Source organism: Microtus oregoni, unplaced genomic scaffold, assembly GCF_018167655.1.
Source record: "Microtus oregoni isolate MIOR12 unplaced genomic scaffold, Mior012 000002F_ref0000024, whole genome shotgun sequence".
Taxonomy (NCBI): Eukaryota; Metazoa; Chordata; class Mammalia; order Rodentia; family Cricetidae; genus Microtus; species Microtus oregoni.
The window spans coordinates 86,994,148-87,014,266 of NW_024543061.1; the positions used below are offsets into that span (position 1 = coordinate 86,994,148).

Here is a 20,119-nt window from a genome sequence, read left to right on the forward strand (position 1 = left end):
TAAGGCTGCTGTGTGGTGGGTGGGTGTTGGATATTGAACAAAAGAATCTACAAAACGATTAGCAAGGCAGCAAGGGGTAGTGTTTGCCTTGAGCAGTGAAGCCCAGTGTGGGGAGGCAGGATTCTTTGGATATCACTTTAGTCCCCGGCTCTCAGAGTTTTCCTTCTGCCTTTCAAAGCTCACCTGAGACTCCATGAGCGACCTGGCACCTGGCAACTCTACAATAGAATCTTTCATGGTAGCCTTGTGTGTCATACCTTCTGGGTCATGAGAGGAAGGGGAACGCTGGCACTTGGGACAACTTTCATCCTTAGTTTCAGGAAGTGCTTTAGGAACACTTCCTAGTTCAAGTTCCCAATACAGTCTCCAGCACTTAGAGAAGACAAAGGTCCTGCTGGCTTGGCTTGTGTCCACAGTGAGTTCTGTCTTACCATGAACTTTGTGGGCCGAGGGATGAGTAGCAACTGAAGCAGAAGGAAGTTGCCCTAGAATTCACCTGTAGGTAGTCAAAGGTAACACATATGCATGGAATAGAGTTCTGCAATTTCTTATAAAGGCTGGAGTTTGGGCATGTAAATGGTGGTTGGTTATCTGTGATGGACAGTTCAATGTTTGTTAATAGACAGGTACAGGATAGAAAATAAAGTCAGACTTGATCCTTATCTTCCTCTTGAGCCCATTACATTGGGTATTAGAGCAACTTGGATTTGGAAACATTGACTTTCCTTGTCCTTGTGCAAAGCAGACATACTATGCTTCATGAGCCTTAAAGCTGCACTGAGCGTTCAGCATCATGAATAGGCACAGGCACTCTAAACATTACCGTATACAGTCTTGCCTTCTCTTAAGAAAATGTCCACTTTCTTCACATTTTCAGATTGACGCTGTCAGTTGGCCAAACTAACACTTGTTTAGTTAATACAAGGAAGGGGGAGGCCAGTGCTGGCTTTAACTTTTCAGAGCTGATATTGTGGACCTGAGTTTTGCTTAGAACATCTGAGCCTGGTCATGAAGCCATGTCTCCCAGGGATGGCTAGTATACAGTTATTACACGCAAGTGCCATTAGATATGCGTCTTTTAAACCTAACTCCACATTTGTAAGTATAGTGGGTGCTTGATTAACATCAGATAGATAAAGATTAAGTGCTCCATCGTCAGGTTTAGCTTTCTTGTCGTAATTTTAGAGTACTTAGCGCACTTCACCTTTATCTAAATTGTTGCCGCTTTATGAATATTGTCTAGGTCTAGACTAAGCAGTAGTGATGGAGAATGTAATCTGCTACATTTATTTATGTTGTTTTCTAGTTTTCATTTTGTATTTGTATTTTTCTGAAGGTAACCTTGTTCCCTTTGTCTTTCTGTCATATCATTCCTTAGTTCTATGCTGCCCCACTGCCAGGGAAGCCAGTGTGTGTGTGAAGATAATGATGGGATTGATGATGCTTTGCTAAGAATGGGTGGCAGGAGGCCACACGTTGCCTCTCTCCTGCTCCCAGCACCAGGATTCTTAGGAAGACAAACTTCAAAATGGCTTTCATTTTAAAGTCAACGGTGCCTCATTACCTGAGTATTTGCCAAGTAAGTATTCCAGAAACACACACCAAAGTTTAGACTCTCATCCGGAGTGTTGTAGAATGGTCTGTAGCTGTTTGGTGAAATGTTCCAAGCACTTACATTAGGCAGGGCTAACGTGCCATCCCTTAACCTCCGAACATCCCATTGACGTGAGCCGTCCCCGGCACAAGCCAAAGTGAAAAGAAGCACGCTAGCTCTTCCTCGCCTGCCGGTGTAGGTTTGGAATCTGACAAATGATAAGAAGAATCTTGTTTTGAAGGCCGTGACACTAAAGAGACAGTATTGGCAAAGCCAGTCCAGCTCCTATTACAACCTCTGCATGTTCCTTTCTTTTTGCTTTTTAGAATACACATGGGTTTTGCAACTTTTCATAATTTTTTGTAGACAGTGTTGTGTTGATGTGTGTAACCAGTGCATTGGTGTGGAAGAGCCCTGAAGGAAGAAGTTACTGCATCTTAGTTCTTAGTGCCCTCAGACTTCTATAGACACTGAATAGGAGCCTGGGCATGGGTAGATCTTTCCCGAGCATGTGTGTGTCTGGTTAATAGAGTTTGGGTTTGGATTTTGCTGGTGTATCTTATGCTGAACATGGTTAAAGAACACAGTTTCAAGCCAGGTGGTGGTGGTGCACACCTTCAACCCCAGCACTTGAAAGGCAGTGGCAGATGTGTCTCTGTGAGTTCAAGGCCAGTCTAGTCAGTCTGTAGAGTGAGTTCCAAGACAGCCAGGGATGCACAAAGGGACCCTGTCTTTAAAAACAACAAAACAAAACAAAACAGAACATGATTTCACCTGAACGTAGAGCGAGGGAGCTCGAGTGACGTTCAGATGGAGGAGGCTTTCTGTGTGCTGTTGACAAGCACGCAGACACGCAGAGCCGCTGTTACACGCATGCAGACACGCAGAGCCGCTGTTGACACGCACGCAGACACGCAGCCTCGACCTGCATGCAGACACACAGAGCTGCTGTTGACACGCACGCAGACACGCAGAGCCGCTGTTGGCACGCACGCAGACACGCAGAGCCACTGTTGACACGCACGCAGACACGCAGAGCCGCTGTTGGCACGCACGCAGACACGCAGAGCCGCTGTTGACACGCACGCAGACACGCAGCCTCGACCTGCATGCAGACACACAGAGCTGCTGTTGACATGCATGCAGACACGCAGAGCCTTCAGGGGCCGAAACTGCAGTCCAGAGGCCCTCACCTCGGAGCCTTTCAGATCATCCTGCAGCTCCCAAACCACTCTCTTTTCTTTCTCTGCTGGGAAACCCTACCCACAGAATTCCCGAGCAGATCTTTGTTACTGTTATGAGTGAGAGCAAACTCTCGCAAACTAAACTTTACATTGGCAAGATTTATTCAGAATCTTGAAGTCTTGGGCCCTCTTCTGTCTGAGTCTTCACTCTGGGCAGCCCTCTTCGACCTTTTCTCCTGACTTCTCTGTTGATTTTCTGCTCTTTCTTGTCTTCACTTCAGCTTGAAGTCCAGGTTATTCGGACATTCTATTGACTTGAACTGAAATATTGGACAAAGTACACTTTAAGTGGTTTTTAACTAAAAGTTAATGTGGGCATGTTGGAATAAATGCCCATATCAACATACTAAGCTTAGGATTATATTCAAGTAGAATTTTTTTTTTAAAAAATATGATATTGTGTTTTTCAGATGAGAAACTTTAAAGGATAAAATTCTCATTGTGATTCATGGTGTATTTAGATTATATTTTATTAGACATTCTTTACAAATTTAAAATATTGCCATTTTTACATGCACAGAGGGAAACCGATCTAGTTCATTATATTTCAGCATTCATTAAAATCAACCACAAAATAGAGACACTTTTTCATGTTAAATTCACCAACATCCTCAGTATGTAAACCTAAAGTGCACTATGTTACAAAACATAGACAGAGTCAGCAGCACCAAGATACATTTACAAAATAAATACATCACTCGACAAAATAAATTATGGTAACAGTGATAATAATAATTGGATTAGCCTTGGCAAAAAAAAAAAAAGAAAAAATATTCACATGACCAATGTGCAGTTTCCTGGGGAGACAGTTGGATCCCAATGCATTTACAGTATGTACAGGCAATAAATATGTCTAATACTTTCCATATGTTTACTATTACAAAATCCTGTAATGTGTCCTTGGAAGATCTGCGATGAAAATTTCAAGGCGTCCTGTGAAGACAAGGAAGAGGAGGAATAGAGGTTAGTCTCCTTCACAGACGGGACAACCTGCAGTAAAAATGAGAGCAAGATTCAGTGGGAAGAGAAGGTGGGACCTCAAGTCGTACCCTATGGGCGACACCCGTCTCAGGAACCTCAGCTATGGGTAGAGTCCTGGATCCAACTGAAAAGCCAGCGTGGCACAGACAGAAAGGAGGGCCTGAATATCTAACCGTAGTCGGCCAGAAAAGGAGAGCTGCCATGTCTGCCAGTCGGCATGTGGGGAAAGAGGCTGGGTGAAGAGCCCGGAGATGGAGTTAGGCTGGAGCTCCGGACATCAACACTCCTCACTTCGAGTGAGGTGCGTGTGGGGTGTGGCCCCACACAGGAGGTGGAGTTAAACAGAACATGCTGTGTTCGTATGAAATGACCTGTCACTTTGGAGCTGTCTTGATACATTTGTAATGAGACTGCTACTGGATCTTAGTACACAATGCGAGGTTCTCACTATATATCCTGGGCCAATCTCAAGCTTGCAATCCTCCTGCCTCAGCCTCCCAAGTACTGGGATTACAGGTGTGCACCACTCCACTCCACATAAAAGTTTATTTCCAATGATGAGATCCCTGGGAATAACTCGAGGGGCCATTGCTCTGTCTGCGATGACTCAGAGCTGGTGCTGGGGTCCATGCATTTCCTAATTAATGTGATGACTGCAGAGACAGCGTGCTGGGGGGGGGGCGCTGGAGCTTTGGGGCTGGCTCTCTGTGCAGCATTTCAATGATGAACACACACTCATTTCTAAGGAAACGGTTTTAGGCTAGGAAGGAACTGACTGTGTCACTGGCGGGCGGATGTGTGTGGGTGTGAGAGTCAAACGCTTTGGACCGTGGTGGAGTGTCGCACGGCAGCTTAGAGGAAGAAAAGCTGTCAACGGGTCGGGTGTCTTGAGGGGATGACTCGTCCCCGGTAGTGTTGGTTGTAATAGTTAAACAGCCCCTAACTGTGAAGAAAAGGAGAGTTTAAGATGGATATTTGAGCTGGATGGATGTTAGCAGTAAAGCAAAATAAATAAATAATACTTCAAAATGCACTCATCTGTGTATTGTGCTGACTAAAATGTATCTCACTAAATGGCATGGACTGAACTGAATTAAAGAGTAACAAAAGTGGGAATCAATAGTATTTCAAACAATTATTTTTCCCAAACATAAAGGAAAAGGAAACAATATTTCGAGGACTAAATTTTCGCCCTATCTAGGCCTTACTTGGATCTTTCTGAATTCTTCTTTATTAAAGGTACATATTTGGAAAAGCCAAGTAAAAGATATACATGGCCAGCATGAAAGTAGGCATGTGTGTGTGTTTGTGTGTGTGTTTGTGTGTGTTTGTGTGTTTGTGTGTGTGCACGTGTTTGTGTGTGTACGTGTGTTTGTGTGTTTGTGTGTGTGTGTTTGTGTGTTTGTGTGTTTGTGTGTGTGCACATTTGTGTGTGCACATATGTTTGTGTGTGTGCATGTGTTTGTGTGTGTGCACGTGTTTGTGCGTGTGTGCACATGTTTGTGTGTGTGCACGTGTTTGTGTGTGTGCATGTGTTTGTGTGTGTGCGTGTGTGTTTGTGTGTGTGCGTGTGCTTGTGAATGTGCCTTGTGATAGCAGGTGCTTGCAGCCATGTAATCTCATCTACCTCTCACTTAACTCCATGCACTTGGAGCTTCTTCCCAGAAGACGAGTGTCTTAGACTGAGTCTTCATTCGCTCAAGGTGGTGGATGCTGATGTTGGACCTAAGACCTAACCCTGAGTTACCCTGCTTTACAACCCGGAGTGCCTTGAACTCCTGCATCTGTGTGTGAAGGGTAAGCCAGCTTCGAGATGTGATATCTCCTTACTTCCTACTGTGTTACTAAGGGAAGTGATGCCAACTTGCTGTTACAGAAGGATGAGGAAAACTTAGGTCTAATACTGAAACGTCAGAAACCATTCCTTCTCCTTGAGCTGGTAGAAACCAGAATTAGATGTAATTAAAAATCCAATAAATTCTGAAAAAATAACTTAATTTGTTTATGTCAAAACAAGTCAGAAATGTAATGAAATACATTTCATTAAATATTGTGTGAATGGCTCAGAAGTGCTTATGTGATAACCTGCCTGGCCATGTTGGTGGAGACTATCAAGGCCTTCTGAGTTCTTCCTTGAAGAGAAGGAAAGAAAATAAAAAAAACCATTAGGAAGGTTTTCCAAGATGTTGACATGGGGAAGATGTATAATTTCCCAGTCAACCATGAGGAGGCTCACTAGGTTCAGAAACGCAGGTAAGAAATGGAATTGCTAAAACTCTGTTGGCGGGGAATGCTTCTTGTGCCAGCATTTAAGAGGTTAGGGCAGGAGGATAACTTTGAGCTCACAGTCAGTCTGGGCTATGAGGAAGAACCTGCCTCAGGATAAACAAACAAACAAACAAACCAGAAGGAAAAAGGGAAGGGGAAGGAGAGGAGGGGAGGGGAGAGGATGGAGGAGGAAGGAAAGAAGAAGGTAAAGGAAGGGGAATACTGGAAGGAAGGAAAGTTGGGCTGGAGGGAGGGAAATAGGGAAATTAAATTGTTTAGTGGAGTAATAATGAATAGGGCTGGGAGCGTGGCCTATATTGGTTTTAAATCATGCAGCCACGGATCGAGATACAGAATCGGAGAAAGTTCTGGGCATGTTGGACCATGGCAGAGGGAGGCAGGGGGCCCTGCTGAACACAGGGGCTGGTACCTTGAGCTGGGTTCCAGCGAGGTTTTGGAGGTGTGAGGCAGAGGGTCCTCGAGCAGGCCGTTCCCAGATATGCTTGGCCAGGCAGACCGAGTCCTTCGCTTCTTCTTCTCCTGCTCCTTGCGCTTCCCGGGTTTGCTCTTCTTCTTCTTCCCCGGTGTTTTGAGCGGCTGTTCTTTGTACGTCTCCACCTTGTTGGTTTCCTGAGTTAGGTATCTGCCCTCGTCATCTGACCCGAACCGCACGGGGTGGTTTTTGGTGTTGGGAGCAGGCTTGGAGTTGGGGGACACCTCCGAGGTAGCTCTGATTTCGGCTGTGTGAATCTCCGCAATCAAGTGGTGGAGGAAGAAACGGCGGCGCAAGTCTTGGATGGACTTGCCCTTGTCATGCAGTAGCTGATGTTCTGATACCGCGCGTTTTCTGTCAGGAGAGAAGGCAGGGTCAGCAGAGTCCGCAGGGCACTGCTAGCGGGTCCTTGCAGGGGTAAATTGGGGGAGTAACTGACTTCTGGATCAGTGAAGGGAGATAGGAAGTAGAGACCTAGGAGCCAGCCCCCAAGTCTCTCCATGGTGGGAACAGGAGTATGCTGTATAAATGGGGGTCATCTGTATAAAGTAAAGGGGTCCTCAAATTCAGTTCCCATGCCTGCTGCAAATCATACGCAGACTAGACAGAGATGAGGCTCAGTCACAAAGCCCCTGCTCAGAGTGTGTGAGGTCCTGGGTTTAGTCTTCAGCACCAGAAATACATAATAAAAAAATAAAATAAAAAATTGTTCTGACGTATTGCTGCAGAAGATCTAAATAGGAGATGGACCCTAATCACGAGCATCTGATCATGCTCCTCAGAATTCTGTTGGAGAAACAAACCCAGGTGACCAGCTGCCTGCTTTTCTGGGATAGAGCCCATCCCAGGAGATGCAAATGAATTGCTCTAAGTGAGCATCCTCCAAGCTTACACACACACACACACACACACACACACGACCTTGATAGCACAAACAGCTGAACACAGCAAGTGTGAACGAAAGAGGCAAGAAGGCTGAGGGAGAATTGAAAAAGAATGGTTGTCTAGGCAACCAGGGGGCCCAGATGCAAGAGTGTAACATGTATGATCAGTCACCAGGAACATGTATGTGCAGGAGGAGGGAAAGGGGGAAAATAGAAATAGGTAAGTTTTCCCCTTGAGGAGCAGCAGGAGGTCTATCTCCGGACTCCTCCGCCCCAATGAGACCCCTCTATTCCTTTGGTGCATTACTGTTTTCTTTTTAAATCTCAGGGGCTCAGTATAATGGGGAATACTATAGTTCTAGTGCTTGGGGGGCTGAGCCAGGGGGATTGCCTTGCATTTGAGGCCATCTATATCTTAGGATGACACACAATGCTCTTGTTGCTTCAATTTACACAGTCTTATTTTTCTTTCTTTCCTTTCCTATTTATTTGTTTATTTTAGGCAGGGTCTTACTATGTAGTCAAGCTGCCCTGGAAGACTCTATGGATCCTACGTTGGCCTAAATCCCTCTTCAGCCTCTTGAGTGCTGGGCTCACAGGTGCGCACCATCACCTAACGTTTTAAATTAAGCTTTAGACCAAACCCCAGCCTCCACCTGTGGACCAGCTGTCTGAAAAGGCTTCTCTTCAGAAGTATCCGGGTGTACTTCGCAGGCCCACTCTATGAGCATCCTTCCTTTGCTCCCACAAGAGTGTTTGAGGCCTTCATGTCTTTTTAAAAGAACTTCATCAACTCCTCAGAGAAGCAGGGGAATAGTAACCAGCTTCATTAGGCCCATTTTAAAGATGGGAGAAATGAGGTGTGGAGAGGACATGTTCTTTTCATAAAGCAGGGTTCTGGTTCTTGAAAGTCAAGACTATCTTCTTAAGCCCCCCAACACTTTCTCAAGCCCAAGCGATGCAGAAGCAAGCACCGCAGAGAGGAAACAAGAAGTGTGGGGCACAGCATAGCAATCCCATGACAGTGGGCTGACGGCATGGAAAAGGATCATCATTCTTGAAGACCAACTCCTCCGAAAGTCATTTCCATCACCGAAATGAGAGGATTCTCAGAGCTCAGTTTCTTGTTGGGGGTAGGGTGGGATCAGAATGTCAGCTTCCTGGTAGTATTTTGGTATGGGGACTGACTTTAAGCAATATAGGTTATTTAAAAAAAAAAGACATGACTTCATGGAAAGGAATTTAACAGGAGCCTGGTTTAAATGAGGCATGAAGGAGGCTCTCTTCCTTTCTGAAGGTGCCACATGTGAACAGATTAAAATTCTCTTACTCTGGTAACAGTTAGTAATCTGGAAACTTTTAACAGGCTACAGATTTGAGGTTTGGGTACAATGTATTTATATCCTCTAATAACATTTTTAAAAGACAGGATGACTCTAATGGTGGTTCTCAAACTCCTGCAGGTTGGTGAGTATCTTCTAACAAAATGTTACATTAAAAAGAAACATTTGCTGGTAATGAATCATTCTAGAGACTTTTATTTCTTTACCAATTCCTGGCTGTTTTATTTTAATGTCCAAGCTTATTGAGTGCAGAGTTCAATTCTATCTGAACTTGGAGCCAAGCCTTTCTGTTTGAATCAAGTCACCATTGCCCCTTCCTCTGTGACTGGCATGGGTGTCTGTCACCTTGGCCAGCCTGGCAGTCATGAGTCATGGCACCTTCACAGCTCAAGAGCTGTGCTTTCCCAGGGTGGTTCTCAGGGGAAATGCAACAATGGTCCATTCTTGGGTTTTATAAAATTCATGTAGTAAGATGTTTGGTATCTTTCCCATGAGGTGCAAGGTTTTTTATCTTCATTTGAGAAGATATTGTTAGCATGGTAAAAAACACATTTAAAATTTTTTCTGGCGTGCATTTTTTGCAGTATCCCTGGGAATGACCCTGAACTTCTGGTCTTCCTGCCCTTACCTCTCCAGTGCTGGGATTAGAAGGTACCACCATGCCTATTTTACATGATGCTGGGGACTGAACACGGGGATTCTCCCATACGAGGCAAGCACGCTATTATCTGAGCCATTCACCCAGCCTAGAGAACACACATTTTCTTAGATGCTAATCTTATGCACAGTTATACAAACTACTTAAAATCTTAAATACAACTGCCATTGAAGTACTGTGGCTACACATATCTGTCTGAGAAACTGCTTTAGAGGAGTAGAAAAACAGGGAAAATAAGGTCCAGGAAATGATCTATTTCCAAAATAAGATAAAAGATGATGCAGATGATTGACATGAACTAGCAGCATAGATCTTGGTGGTATGGAATAAATGAAGGGGTTTTCAGTGTAGATGACTCTGAAACACCTCAGCTGCGAATACGACATCAATCTTTGTTACTCACGATTCTGTAAACATCTCATAGCATGGTGGCTCGCGAGGGTCTTATTACAGACCTGAGAAAAGTGAGTACATTATACTTTATCTTCTTTGATGATTGTTTAAAAAAGATAAAAACTTGGGCAAAAGGTTTAACAGAGATAACATGGGCTTTAGTCAAAATAGCAGTTCTGATAGAAAGAAAAAAAAAACCCTCTCAAGGGAGTTTCCAAGGAGGGCAATGGAGCGCTGAGGAGCTATCAAGGAATGGGAGCAGCAGTCATGGAAAATTTTCTGCCCGCAGCAGCTTGAGGGTGCTGATGTGAGGATTGGGGGCGCACTAGGAGTCTGAGGACACAGAGTTAGGGTGTCAGAGCTGGTGTGACTCACAGCGCTCCCTTCCAACCCTCTGACTCAGTCAGACTAGACCCAATCTGGCCTAAGCAAGACAGCCCAGGGCTTCCGTGCTATGCCAGACATGGAGGACCCTCTCGCCACTGTGTTCATCCTGATCACTGCTATGCCAGACACGGAGGACCCTCTCGTCACTGTGTTCATCCTCATCACTGCATCCATGCACCCCAACTTAGTAGTTGCTAACTTGGTCACGAGCTAATAATTATTAATATCCCTTTACAGCTTAAGAGGCACACTATGATAATAGCCTTCTATCTCTAAAAGGTACTGATTTCCAGCTTTAAGAAATCAATACTTCTTAAACAGTGTTACTGAAACTGGATATTAATATGACTCGATGGTAAGTTAAGATTTCTTTCAAGGAGCTAGCCCGATCTTGGGAATAGCAGAGAAATGTTTTGTCCAGCACACAGAGTACACTGTTGCTTGGCAGCCATAATAATAATAATAATAATAATAAATAATTTATAATAAAGAGGTTTTTTTTTGAAAAATCTGTTTAACTGTGATGATTTAATAAAAAATCATTTGCCAATGATTTCAACCCCCTTGACAAACCTCAGCTGTGATGTGATGAACTATATTAGGCATCAGGTGTGTGTGTGTGTCTAGTAGTTTTTAATAACCGTAGCTAAGTGTGAGCATTTAACTACAATATTATATTTCACCTACCAACAGAACCGGAGCAGAGTCCCTGGCTGACAATCGGGAAGTTTTGTAAGGTGCAACAAAGAAAGAGTTAAAAATAGCTCTCAGGACAGCCTGGTCTATTTTTACGCTGTCATGGTAGACGCAAGCATGGCTCATTTACTCTTTCTCTAAAGAGAAAATAGGTATTGAGCAACTTTAAAGAAAAAGTTGGCTCTGCTCCAAGACAGAAATTCTTAGCCAATAAATACAGTATGTAAGTGTGCCTTTAAAAAAATCCAGTTCATCTATATTTATATTTGGATGTTAGGCAATTGGATTTCACACAAGTCTCAAAATGAGCAAAAAGTTTGAAGACAATTTTCAGAAACAGGCAGCAGAACACTCACTCTTGGGACACAATACTGCTCTATCTCCAGTACAATGTTCTACACAACTCGCCTTAGGAGATTCATAATAGATTTTCATTTTGGTGCCAAGATCCAGACATGTCTAAAGTAATTTCATTTAAAGATTTTCTGCCGAACTAATAAGAATAGACCCAAAGCAGGCACAGAACAGTTGCCTTTTTGTACACCCTCGGGAATTTACATGAAGCACCAGGAACCTCCTGTAAATACTAGGTAGATATTACTGTTTCTATTGTGAGGAGAGAAAATCCTCCTTAATGCCTTCTCCAGAACCAACCTCTGTTCAGTTCTTCAACTTTATGGTTTTCCCATCCCGAACACGGAGTCTGCTGCTGAGAGAGCAGCCCAAAGACGGTGTTATATATAAGTCGATGAACTGCTATGCCCAATATACTGCGAAGACAGCCAGACTCAAGCGCGCTGACAACTTCCCAAACACTGCAGCGATATTTTGCTGGTGTAATTAGATGTATGCTTATCTCAAAGTAAAAAAAAAAATCACTCTTCTTTAAAAAAAAAAAATCAACTGAGAATGTCCAAACACAAGCTTTCAGTCCACAATGCAAATATTTCGACTCTGGATTAAAGAACCGCTAGCATTAATTCCAGAAAAAAGAAAGTTTCCACGCCTAAAGTCCATTTTGGAGGCAAGTACGCCAGCCTTCCTGAATGATATCGATACTAAAGTTGGCAGTTTGCCACTGAAAAGTTGCTACTACTAAATTATATAATATGATTCGTTATGTAACACAGTCCAGTTTTATATGCTTAAAATTATGTCATTCATAATAAAACTAGACACAAGGTTTTTGCTTTCCACAGACAAACTGCCACCCACATTTAGACGTACCCACGCGCGCTCACACAAGCACACAAGCGGCTCTGGAATCCCTCCACTTTCTGCTGAGTTTCTGAACCTTGGGCTGGTAAAGGAACCCCTGCAGGCAGAGAGCTTGCGGGCAGAGATTCAGGGAGAGGCTCCCTCTTACGGAAAGATACATCAAGCTGTCTCTTGCCTGTTTAAGTGTCTCACCAGTTCTTCAGATGGCTCTCCTGGGCACAGCCCCTTGGTAGCAGGTACCCGGGGTGTCTAACTCAGGCTGGGAGCATCAGGGATGGCTCCGAGCCTTGGGCATCGGCATGGCTCCAGCCTGGCCACCTCTGGTACTGGCCTTCCCCTGCCCTACCCTGCGCCCCGGGAAGACTGGGTACTTACAGCCGGCGGCTGAGTCCCTCCACCGAGCGCCCGCAGGAGGGCACGGAGTAGTTGAGCAGGAATACCAGGACGCTCCACTGCTGGACCAGCCTCCGCAGCATCGTGCCGCTTGCTGGCTCTGGGACCTGCAAGAGGGGAACCTGGGGGTCAGTCCGGCTCTCCATCTCTTCCTCGCACTGCCCCACTCCCTCTTCTGGATGCCCGTGACTTCCCAACAGACACTCCAATGTCGAGAGCATCTCACAAGTTACAAGGAAAAAGAAAACAAGAAAAAGAAAGCGAAAAAAGTTTCTTGTAAGCCCCTGAACACTTACTTCTGTAGGAATCAGCGCCTCCAACTGTGCCTCTCCCAAACCACACAGGCAAAAAGGGACCAGAGAGGGAAAAAAGCAACCCGAGAGCTTCCTCTGAAAGGAGAGCGAAAACCCGAGCGTTTTACACAGGCGTCGGGGATGCGTGGCGCGTTGCTGTCGCTCCCATAGCAATGCCTGATTAGTCTTGGCGGCAGTAGTCTGGGGTTCCTGGGGCAGGGTAAACCCCTTCCTCAAACGCGAGTGTCCCGCGGGAGTCAACTGCCCTGCGACCCGGGCCTCTGGGTGCACAGCCACTTGCGGGAGAGCGCGTATATATACATAGCTGTCGGTCTACCTCCTCCGGTGGGCTGGTTGCTTCCGGAAAGTTGATTCCACAACGCCCTTGAACAAGTTGCAGGCGCGCGTGTCGTGGATGCGAGGGCCAGGTGGCCGTGAGGGCGGGTTCCGGCGGCGGGGCGGAGCGGCCCAGCTGGGGCGGTGCAGGTTGGAGAGGAGCTGCGAGCCCAGCCCGAAAAGGTTCACACGCTCTGGGGCCAACCTGCTGAGAAATGAGCTAGTCGCAAAGAGGTGGCGCCCGAGGAACGCGCGCCGGCGGAGCAAGGGCGAGCTGGCCGGCGGGGGCGGGGAACACAGGGGAGCCCGAGCCACCGAGCCCCACCCCAACCCCAGCCCCGCGTGGGCCGATCTGAAGCTTTCCGCCTCGTGACCCGGCCTGCTGCCGCCTGAGTTGTACGTCCAGGAGCCCAGGTCGCCAAGAGCGGGCAAAGAGGGAGAACCGGTGGCCTGAGAATCCCAGGAGTCCCAAGCTCGCCGGCAAGCTCGCACTCTTGCAAGCCAGCATTCCTGCCTGGCCTGGCCTCTACTGGGGAGGGGACCATCTGCTAGCATCCAGGAGAGCAAAAGCGATTTCTGGCCTCGCTGTTTGGGAAGGGTTGGGGACATCACGTCTGGAGTGGGTTCAAGAAAGAGTGTATGGTCAAGGATGAAGACCCCCTTTGGGATTTTAGAGGACTGGGAGCGTACACTGAGTCCTGACCCACCCTTCCTCTGATAACCTACTGTATGCCCAGCTATAGGTTCACCCTCTCCCAGCTGCTCCAGCTTCTCAATTCTGCTGGGCTTGGGAGAAAGCTGTGAGTTCCTGGGTTTTATCACATAGGAAAGTGTCCAGTGATGTGGGTGTGGATACCGGTTCCCCCAGGTCCTAGATCCTGCAAAATGAATGCGGGAGCCACTCAAAAGAACTTTGCCTTCTAGAAAGGCCTGCTGGTAGGTTTCATCTGTGCCTCTTGGAGGCTCCTGTGATTCCGACATTTAAGATGATTGGGAGGCTGACCATTGTCAGGCCTGAGCTGTCCGTCCCCCCCCCCCCCCAACGCTCTACAGACTTCTAGGTGGGGCGAGGCATGAACTCCTCACCCATCCCCTCCCCTGCGGTACTGCTGCAGGCCAGCAGTTAAGACTTTCAGCTGTCTTGGGTGGGGTCCCCTCTCATCAGAAGCCCTTGTCTCCCTCCCTCGGTTCCTTTATACTTCATACTTGTTAAAAAAAAAAATTGGCTTCCTCCCACCTTAAAAAGAAAACCGGGAATTTCCAGAACTTCCTTTAAGTGGTTAAGAATTTGTAACTGTTAGACCTGTTTGTATGGCATGAACAGACAACCTTTGAACTTGGAGCACTTCGTGGTAGACCCCCCTCCCCCAAAGATGTTGGAGCCCTAGTTCTGAGAGCTGAAGTGGGGGAGACCCTGAGAGGAAAGGAAGGGGCTCACAAATGAGGTTCTTGAGACTCTTTAACATTAAAATGATAGTATTTGCTTCCACACCAAGAGAAAAAAAAGATCCAAAGGTACTTTGCCAAGTCTCAAATTACTCTGACTTAAAAAAAAAATCTATCCTCCCTCAATAAAAGGTTGAAACAAAATCTAGATTCAAAATACTAAGTGGCTTAGGTTGTACATACATCCTGCATGCAGGCGCACACTGTGAGCTAGCAGCTGAGATCTGTACACTGCTTTGCTTGATGGTGATTTTTTTTTCTAACTGGAGAAAATTGACCCTCTTCTCCCTCCCTCCTTTCGCTACTCTGTGCCCACTCATGTTTCTGATGCTAATGGAAAAACGTCATCCATTTTTAAAGAATTTCCTCTACTCCACACGAAGAAAGAAGCTATAGAGAAAATATAGACAAAGGACAAATAAGTAACCTTATCTTCTCCTAACACTAGCCTTTCCCTTGAGTTTTAACCTCCTTTAAGTTCTAGCGGAAGAAGGGAGAGCCTGTCGGCCTCTTAGAAATATTTGTTCTGTAAAATCAGGTCTTTAATGAATTAAAAGCTTCCTCTGTGCAGTGTTTTCAGCTTTTAGAAAGCAGGCTGTCCCTCCGGTGGCCCTTGTTCATTTCTTGCTGAAGTTTTTGAACTGAATTTGAATTTCGTGAGTAAACTCCCCTCAGCATTTATCTGACACTGCAAAGGGTCTTTTCTGATATTATAGTCTAACTCCCAATCATGCTCAGGACGTGGGCAGTCAGGAAGCATGGTGGGAACCCAGCCTGCAGGCTCATGAACAGGTCATGGGTCTGACCAGGTAAGAACGTTACTTCCTGTCACACAAACGCGGTGTGACAAACAGGAGGCCCTGAAGGTCTGTCTCTCCTGGTCCACACGTATGGCAACCCTCAGCTCAAGAGCAGTCTTTACGCTTCCCTTTCCACCTCCAGCGTCAGTGCCGGTCCCACACCCCTTAACTGCATGCTACCACCGGTTTACAGGTGTTACCTGCATGTTTCTTCTTCAGAAAGAAATAAACAGAAAACTAAAAGTTGCCACATTCTGTCTTCCTCTGTCTTCCTTTTTGGGTCAAATAATAAGCAAAGAAATAAACATTAGATTTACCTGTTTGAATCATGCACTTGGATTTAGGATTAGCAACAAGGTTTCACATCTGCCTGCCAGCAGCTCCAAGGAGGGTCTTCTAAAACCCATGAAACCAAACAAACACATCCTTTCTCTCCTCTGGCCACTTTCTAATGATAAAGAGAAGTTATCACTTCAGCGGGGTCCTCATTTGTTCCCACAGGATCTCTGCTCTGAGGACAGGAGGAAGCAGGGTCAGCTGACCTCAAGGTTGCCAAAAGGAAAAGGAATGTGAGGTTTGGGTGTCCACAGAGGAGGAAGGCACTGGCCCATGATCAGTGTGTAGTGGGTGGGGCTCGTTAATACCTGGAAGGCTGCTCCTGGGAGGGGCTGATCTGTGTGCCAGGTTGCTGCAATCCCCCTGTTATTAGAAAAGTGGGGCCCACCTGGACAATGACCTGTTTGCTCCACCTGGGAGACACTGACCCATCCAGACACTCCTAGGTAGGGCCCAAGAAGATGTGAGATGGAAAGGTCTTAGGAAAATGGACTCCTGAGGTCCACACTTGTGTGCCTGCACACCCATGGCTAGCAAGACGTATTTGAGGAAGAAGGAGAGGAGAGGAGAGGAGGGATGGAGAGAGAGAAAGAGAGAGAGAGAGAGAGAGGGAGAGAGGGAGGGAGGGGGAGAGAGAGAGAGGGAGAGAGAGAGAGGGAGGGAGGGAGGGAGGGAGGGAGGGAGAGAGAGAGAGAGAGAGAGAGAGAGAGAGAGATCATTTGGGCTGTAGTCACTGGAAGCCCTTTTCTGAGTCAAGTCCTTGGTTCCCCTGAGCAGACAGCTCTGGACTTGCCTGTGACCACAAAGAGGCTTCGAAGACACCCCTTTTTAAAGGACAACCCACAATCAGAACATCTGTTGCCATCCTTTAGAAACTTCTAGTCATGGCCCGCTTCCATGTGAACCCAGCGGCCCCACTGGGGTGCCTAGAAGGCCTCATGTCCCCTAGTATAACCAACCAACTTGCAGTCTGTCCTTGGGGCGGCCCCTGCGTTAGGCGTCTACCATCTCAGGCAGGAGCACTTCCAGATATAGGCACGTAGGTGAGGTCTTGCGCCTGTTTTGCTTCTAGCCTCTGGGTGTATGGCTCTGGGGCCTGTCTGCTTTTCCTGGATTGTTCGTCAGACTAAGGCCATGACAGAGCATGACCTCCTCCCTGGCTTCCTCTGACTTTGTGGAGCAGATAGGAAGAAGAGGCCAAGTGCCCTAGGGAACGCATCTTAGGTGTGTGGGGAAGGGGTGGGGGTGTTACAGCAGCAGAATGTAACAGCTTACACCTCCATTTCCAGGGAGGAGGCAGCTTGGCCTTAAGGACTAAACGGAAGACTGGGTGGAAGCTGCAGGACTGGGTTCCCTTGCCTTCATTTTCCCAAGGTTCCTGGGCTTCCTTGGTCATCCCTCCTAAGCTTCTAGGTTCCCCATGACCAAAGTTTTGTGCAGAGCAGAATGGCTGAGGCATTCTCTCTCCACTCCATCTTGCAAAGGGGTGGGGAATGCTGGGTGCCTGGTGATGTCACAGTCCCTCCAGAGTCCCTAGCCTAATAGCCCTCTGTTCTTGCCAAAGAAGACTTGGGGGACAGTGTCACCCAGGGACCGGGCTCAGGATAGTCTCCAAATCCTCTGAGCTGGGCTGTCTTGCTCCAGGTCAGAAGTGTGATAAACCCCAGGGAGATGGTGAGGATAAATTCCTGTTTGGCTGAGGCTGAGAAAAGGCTGGGTGGGGTGCTCCCCTTCTTCCAGCTCAGGGGCCCCCACTACCCTCCCCAGTTCCTTAAAGTTCAGTATTGCCAGAGGTCTAGGGCTGCCTGCTTTATGTCATTTAACACACACTGCACAGCCAAGGCGGGGTGAGGGGCTGCGAGGGAGAGTAGAGGAAATGAAGGAGCACTTGGAGGCTCTCTGTGCCAGAGGTCTCCGGCTGATGCTTGAAACCCAGTAGCTCCTGCAAAGATCATATGGCAGGCAAGGAGAGGGTTATTCAGCCCGCTGCCATGCTCCACTTGCATGCCACTTGTCTGGCGGTGATCTTTTCGGTGGGGCGTGGAGTCCACCCTGCGGGTGGATCTCTCCGAGTTAGTGAGCCGCGCAAAGCTGGCTGGGGCAGCAGTGAGCTGTCCATGGTGGTTAGGACGCCTTGACGTGCATGTGGGCGATTTCAGCCAGCCCTGAGCCCTGGAGCACAGCTTGGGACAATGCCAGCACCTGCGTTGGCTGCATGTGTTGTGCGTATGCACAACTTCTGCGCGATTGCTCGATCAGACACCATTCCTAGGGCACACAGCCAAACTTCTCCAGCCCAAATTGTGGAGTCTCTGTCCTTCTCCTTTCCTTCCGGAAGTCGACTGCTCCCTGCCTCCCAGGCAGTACTTCACAATCTCTAGGCGTCATTGGTTATCTTAGCACCCTCTCTTTCTTTCTTCTTTAATCCACCCTTAGATGGGAAATGAAACCTCTGCAATGATCTTGCCCTATGTGGACATCCACCACCCGATCACTGCATTTGCGTGGTGTGATTTGTCCACAACGCTCTTTTTTAGCGGTGTGGAAACTGAGTCACAGAGCTGGCCAAATAGCTCTGGGATTTCAGTCCAGTCATTTCCTGGGATGATGGATGGTATAGGCATTACTGACCGGAGGGTCATTTTCCTCAATCACCAGAGTCCCCAAAGCTCTGGTTCCCTCTCTTAGCAGGAGAGGGACCACGTTTACCACGGGAGAATGCCTGTAGGGCCATTCTGTACCATGTACTAGGAGACTCTTAAGTCAAACCTGAATTCAGTTCTTATATACAATAAGGCAAAGACTATTTTGACTTTTAAATTATCTTCACATCTCACTCTTTGTCTTCTTTTTCCTTGCTATTTAAGATTTGTTTTGATTTGAATAATAAGTTATATATTACAAAAAACCCTACTGTAGACAATGGTGACTCATCTTTGTATCCTGTACTTTTATCTATGGGCTGTAGAAATGAGAATTCAGCCCATGAGAGACCTTCCATTCAAGACATGAGCTCAGAGCATAAATTTTAATACTTTTATCCCCTTCCTAGTCAGGATCTCAGGACCAGGGAGATGGCTCAGTGGCTAAGAACACCTGCTGCCAACCCGAGGACCTCAGTTCCATGTCCTAGACCTACTACTAAGTACAAAGTCAAAACAGCATGGTATTTTATTATTTATTATTTTGCAATTTAGAAGGTTACTTTCATTCTAGGAATTTTAATTTTAAAGTCTCTGTGAGCATTTGTATAACTGTGTAAATACACTTTTGTCTGTGGGAGTGTGGGAATGTGCGTGGTCAGAGCACAGTCTTGTTGCTGGTCTCCACCTTCTACCTTGCTTGACTCAGGGCCTGGTTGGTTGCTGTTGTGCTGTGCACACTGCACTACCTGGCCTATGTATGACCTTCTGGAGACTTTCCTGTCTGCAGCCTAATCCTTTTGCAGAACCCTGGGATTGCAGAATGGTGCTGGCTGGCCCAGATGTCCATTGGTTCTGAGATTCAGACTTGGGTTCTCATCTTTACACAAGTGATTTACTTACTGAGCCATCTCTCCAGATTGAATTCTATTTTCTATGTAGGTGTGTGCACAGGAATTATCACACAGAGGCAAGATCAGTGCAATGATTTAACATACCCACCATGCTTGGCTTTTCATGTGTGTATTGGGGGATTGAGCCCAAACCTCCATGCTTACAAGGCTCACACTTTACAGACTGAGTCAAGACTCCAGCACCTGCTGCTCTGTGGATTCTTTGGCACTTTCCCCCAGAAGACCGGATGATATAAATGGCTTTCATTATCTTATGCTTTATTGTTCATATAATTTAATGTGTGTGCATGCACCTGTGTGTGTACATGACATGTGTGGCCACTGCATGTAGACACCAATGGTGACCTTTAGGTGTAGCTGGAGACTATTTGTATTAGTTTAATAAAACCTGATTGGCTAGTAGCCAGGCAGGAAGTAGACAGGATGACCAGACTAACAGAATTCTGGGAAGAGGAAAGGCAGAGATGCAGTCACCAGCAAGGCACAGGAAGTAAAATGAAAATGCCTCACTGAGAAAGGGACCAAGTCACATGGCTAGCCATAGACAAGAATTAAGGATTAAGAGCTAGTTAACAATAAGCCTGAGCTAATAGGACAGTTTATAATTAATATAAGCCTCTGTGTGTTTAATTGGGACTGAACAGCTGTGGGACTGGGTGGGACAGAAACTTCTGTCTACATTTAGGTGCCTTTCCTCAGGAGCCATCCATCCTGATTTTGGAGATGGGATCCCTCACAGAGGCTTGTGACTTGCAGATTATGCTGGCTGGCTGTCAGGGAGCCCTAGCAGTCTGTCTGTT

The 20,119-nt window shown here is 46.6% G+C and overlaps 1 protein-coding gene across 2 annotated transcripts; it reads right to left on the reverse strand.

Annotated features, from left to right (window-relative positions):
- Nucleotides 1–3,301: 3,301 nt before the first annotated feature.
- Pthlh (parathyroid hormone like hormone) lies at nt 3,302–13,463 on the reverse strand. Of its 2 annotated transcripts, none has more exons than XM_041642076.1 (4): nt 13,183–13,463; nt 12,535–12,659; nt 6,518–6,934; nt 3,302–3,771 (listed from the first exon to the last, which is right to left on the reverse strand). In XM_041642076.1, the coding sequence occupies exons 2-4, from the start codon at nt 12,633–12,635 to the stop codon at nt 3,762–3,764; spliced, it is 528 nt and encodes a 175-aa protein (XP_041498010.1). In that variant the 5' UTR covers nt 12,636–12,659; nt 13,183–13,463; the 3' UTR covers nt 3,302–3,761. The 2 variants fall into 2 exon arrangements, with proteins under 2 accessions (XP_041498010.1, XP_041498002.1); XM_041642068.1 differs by having other exon boundaries at nt 12,849–13,456.
- Between the last annotated feature and the right edge of the window lie 6,656 nt (nt 13,464–20,119).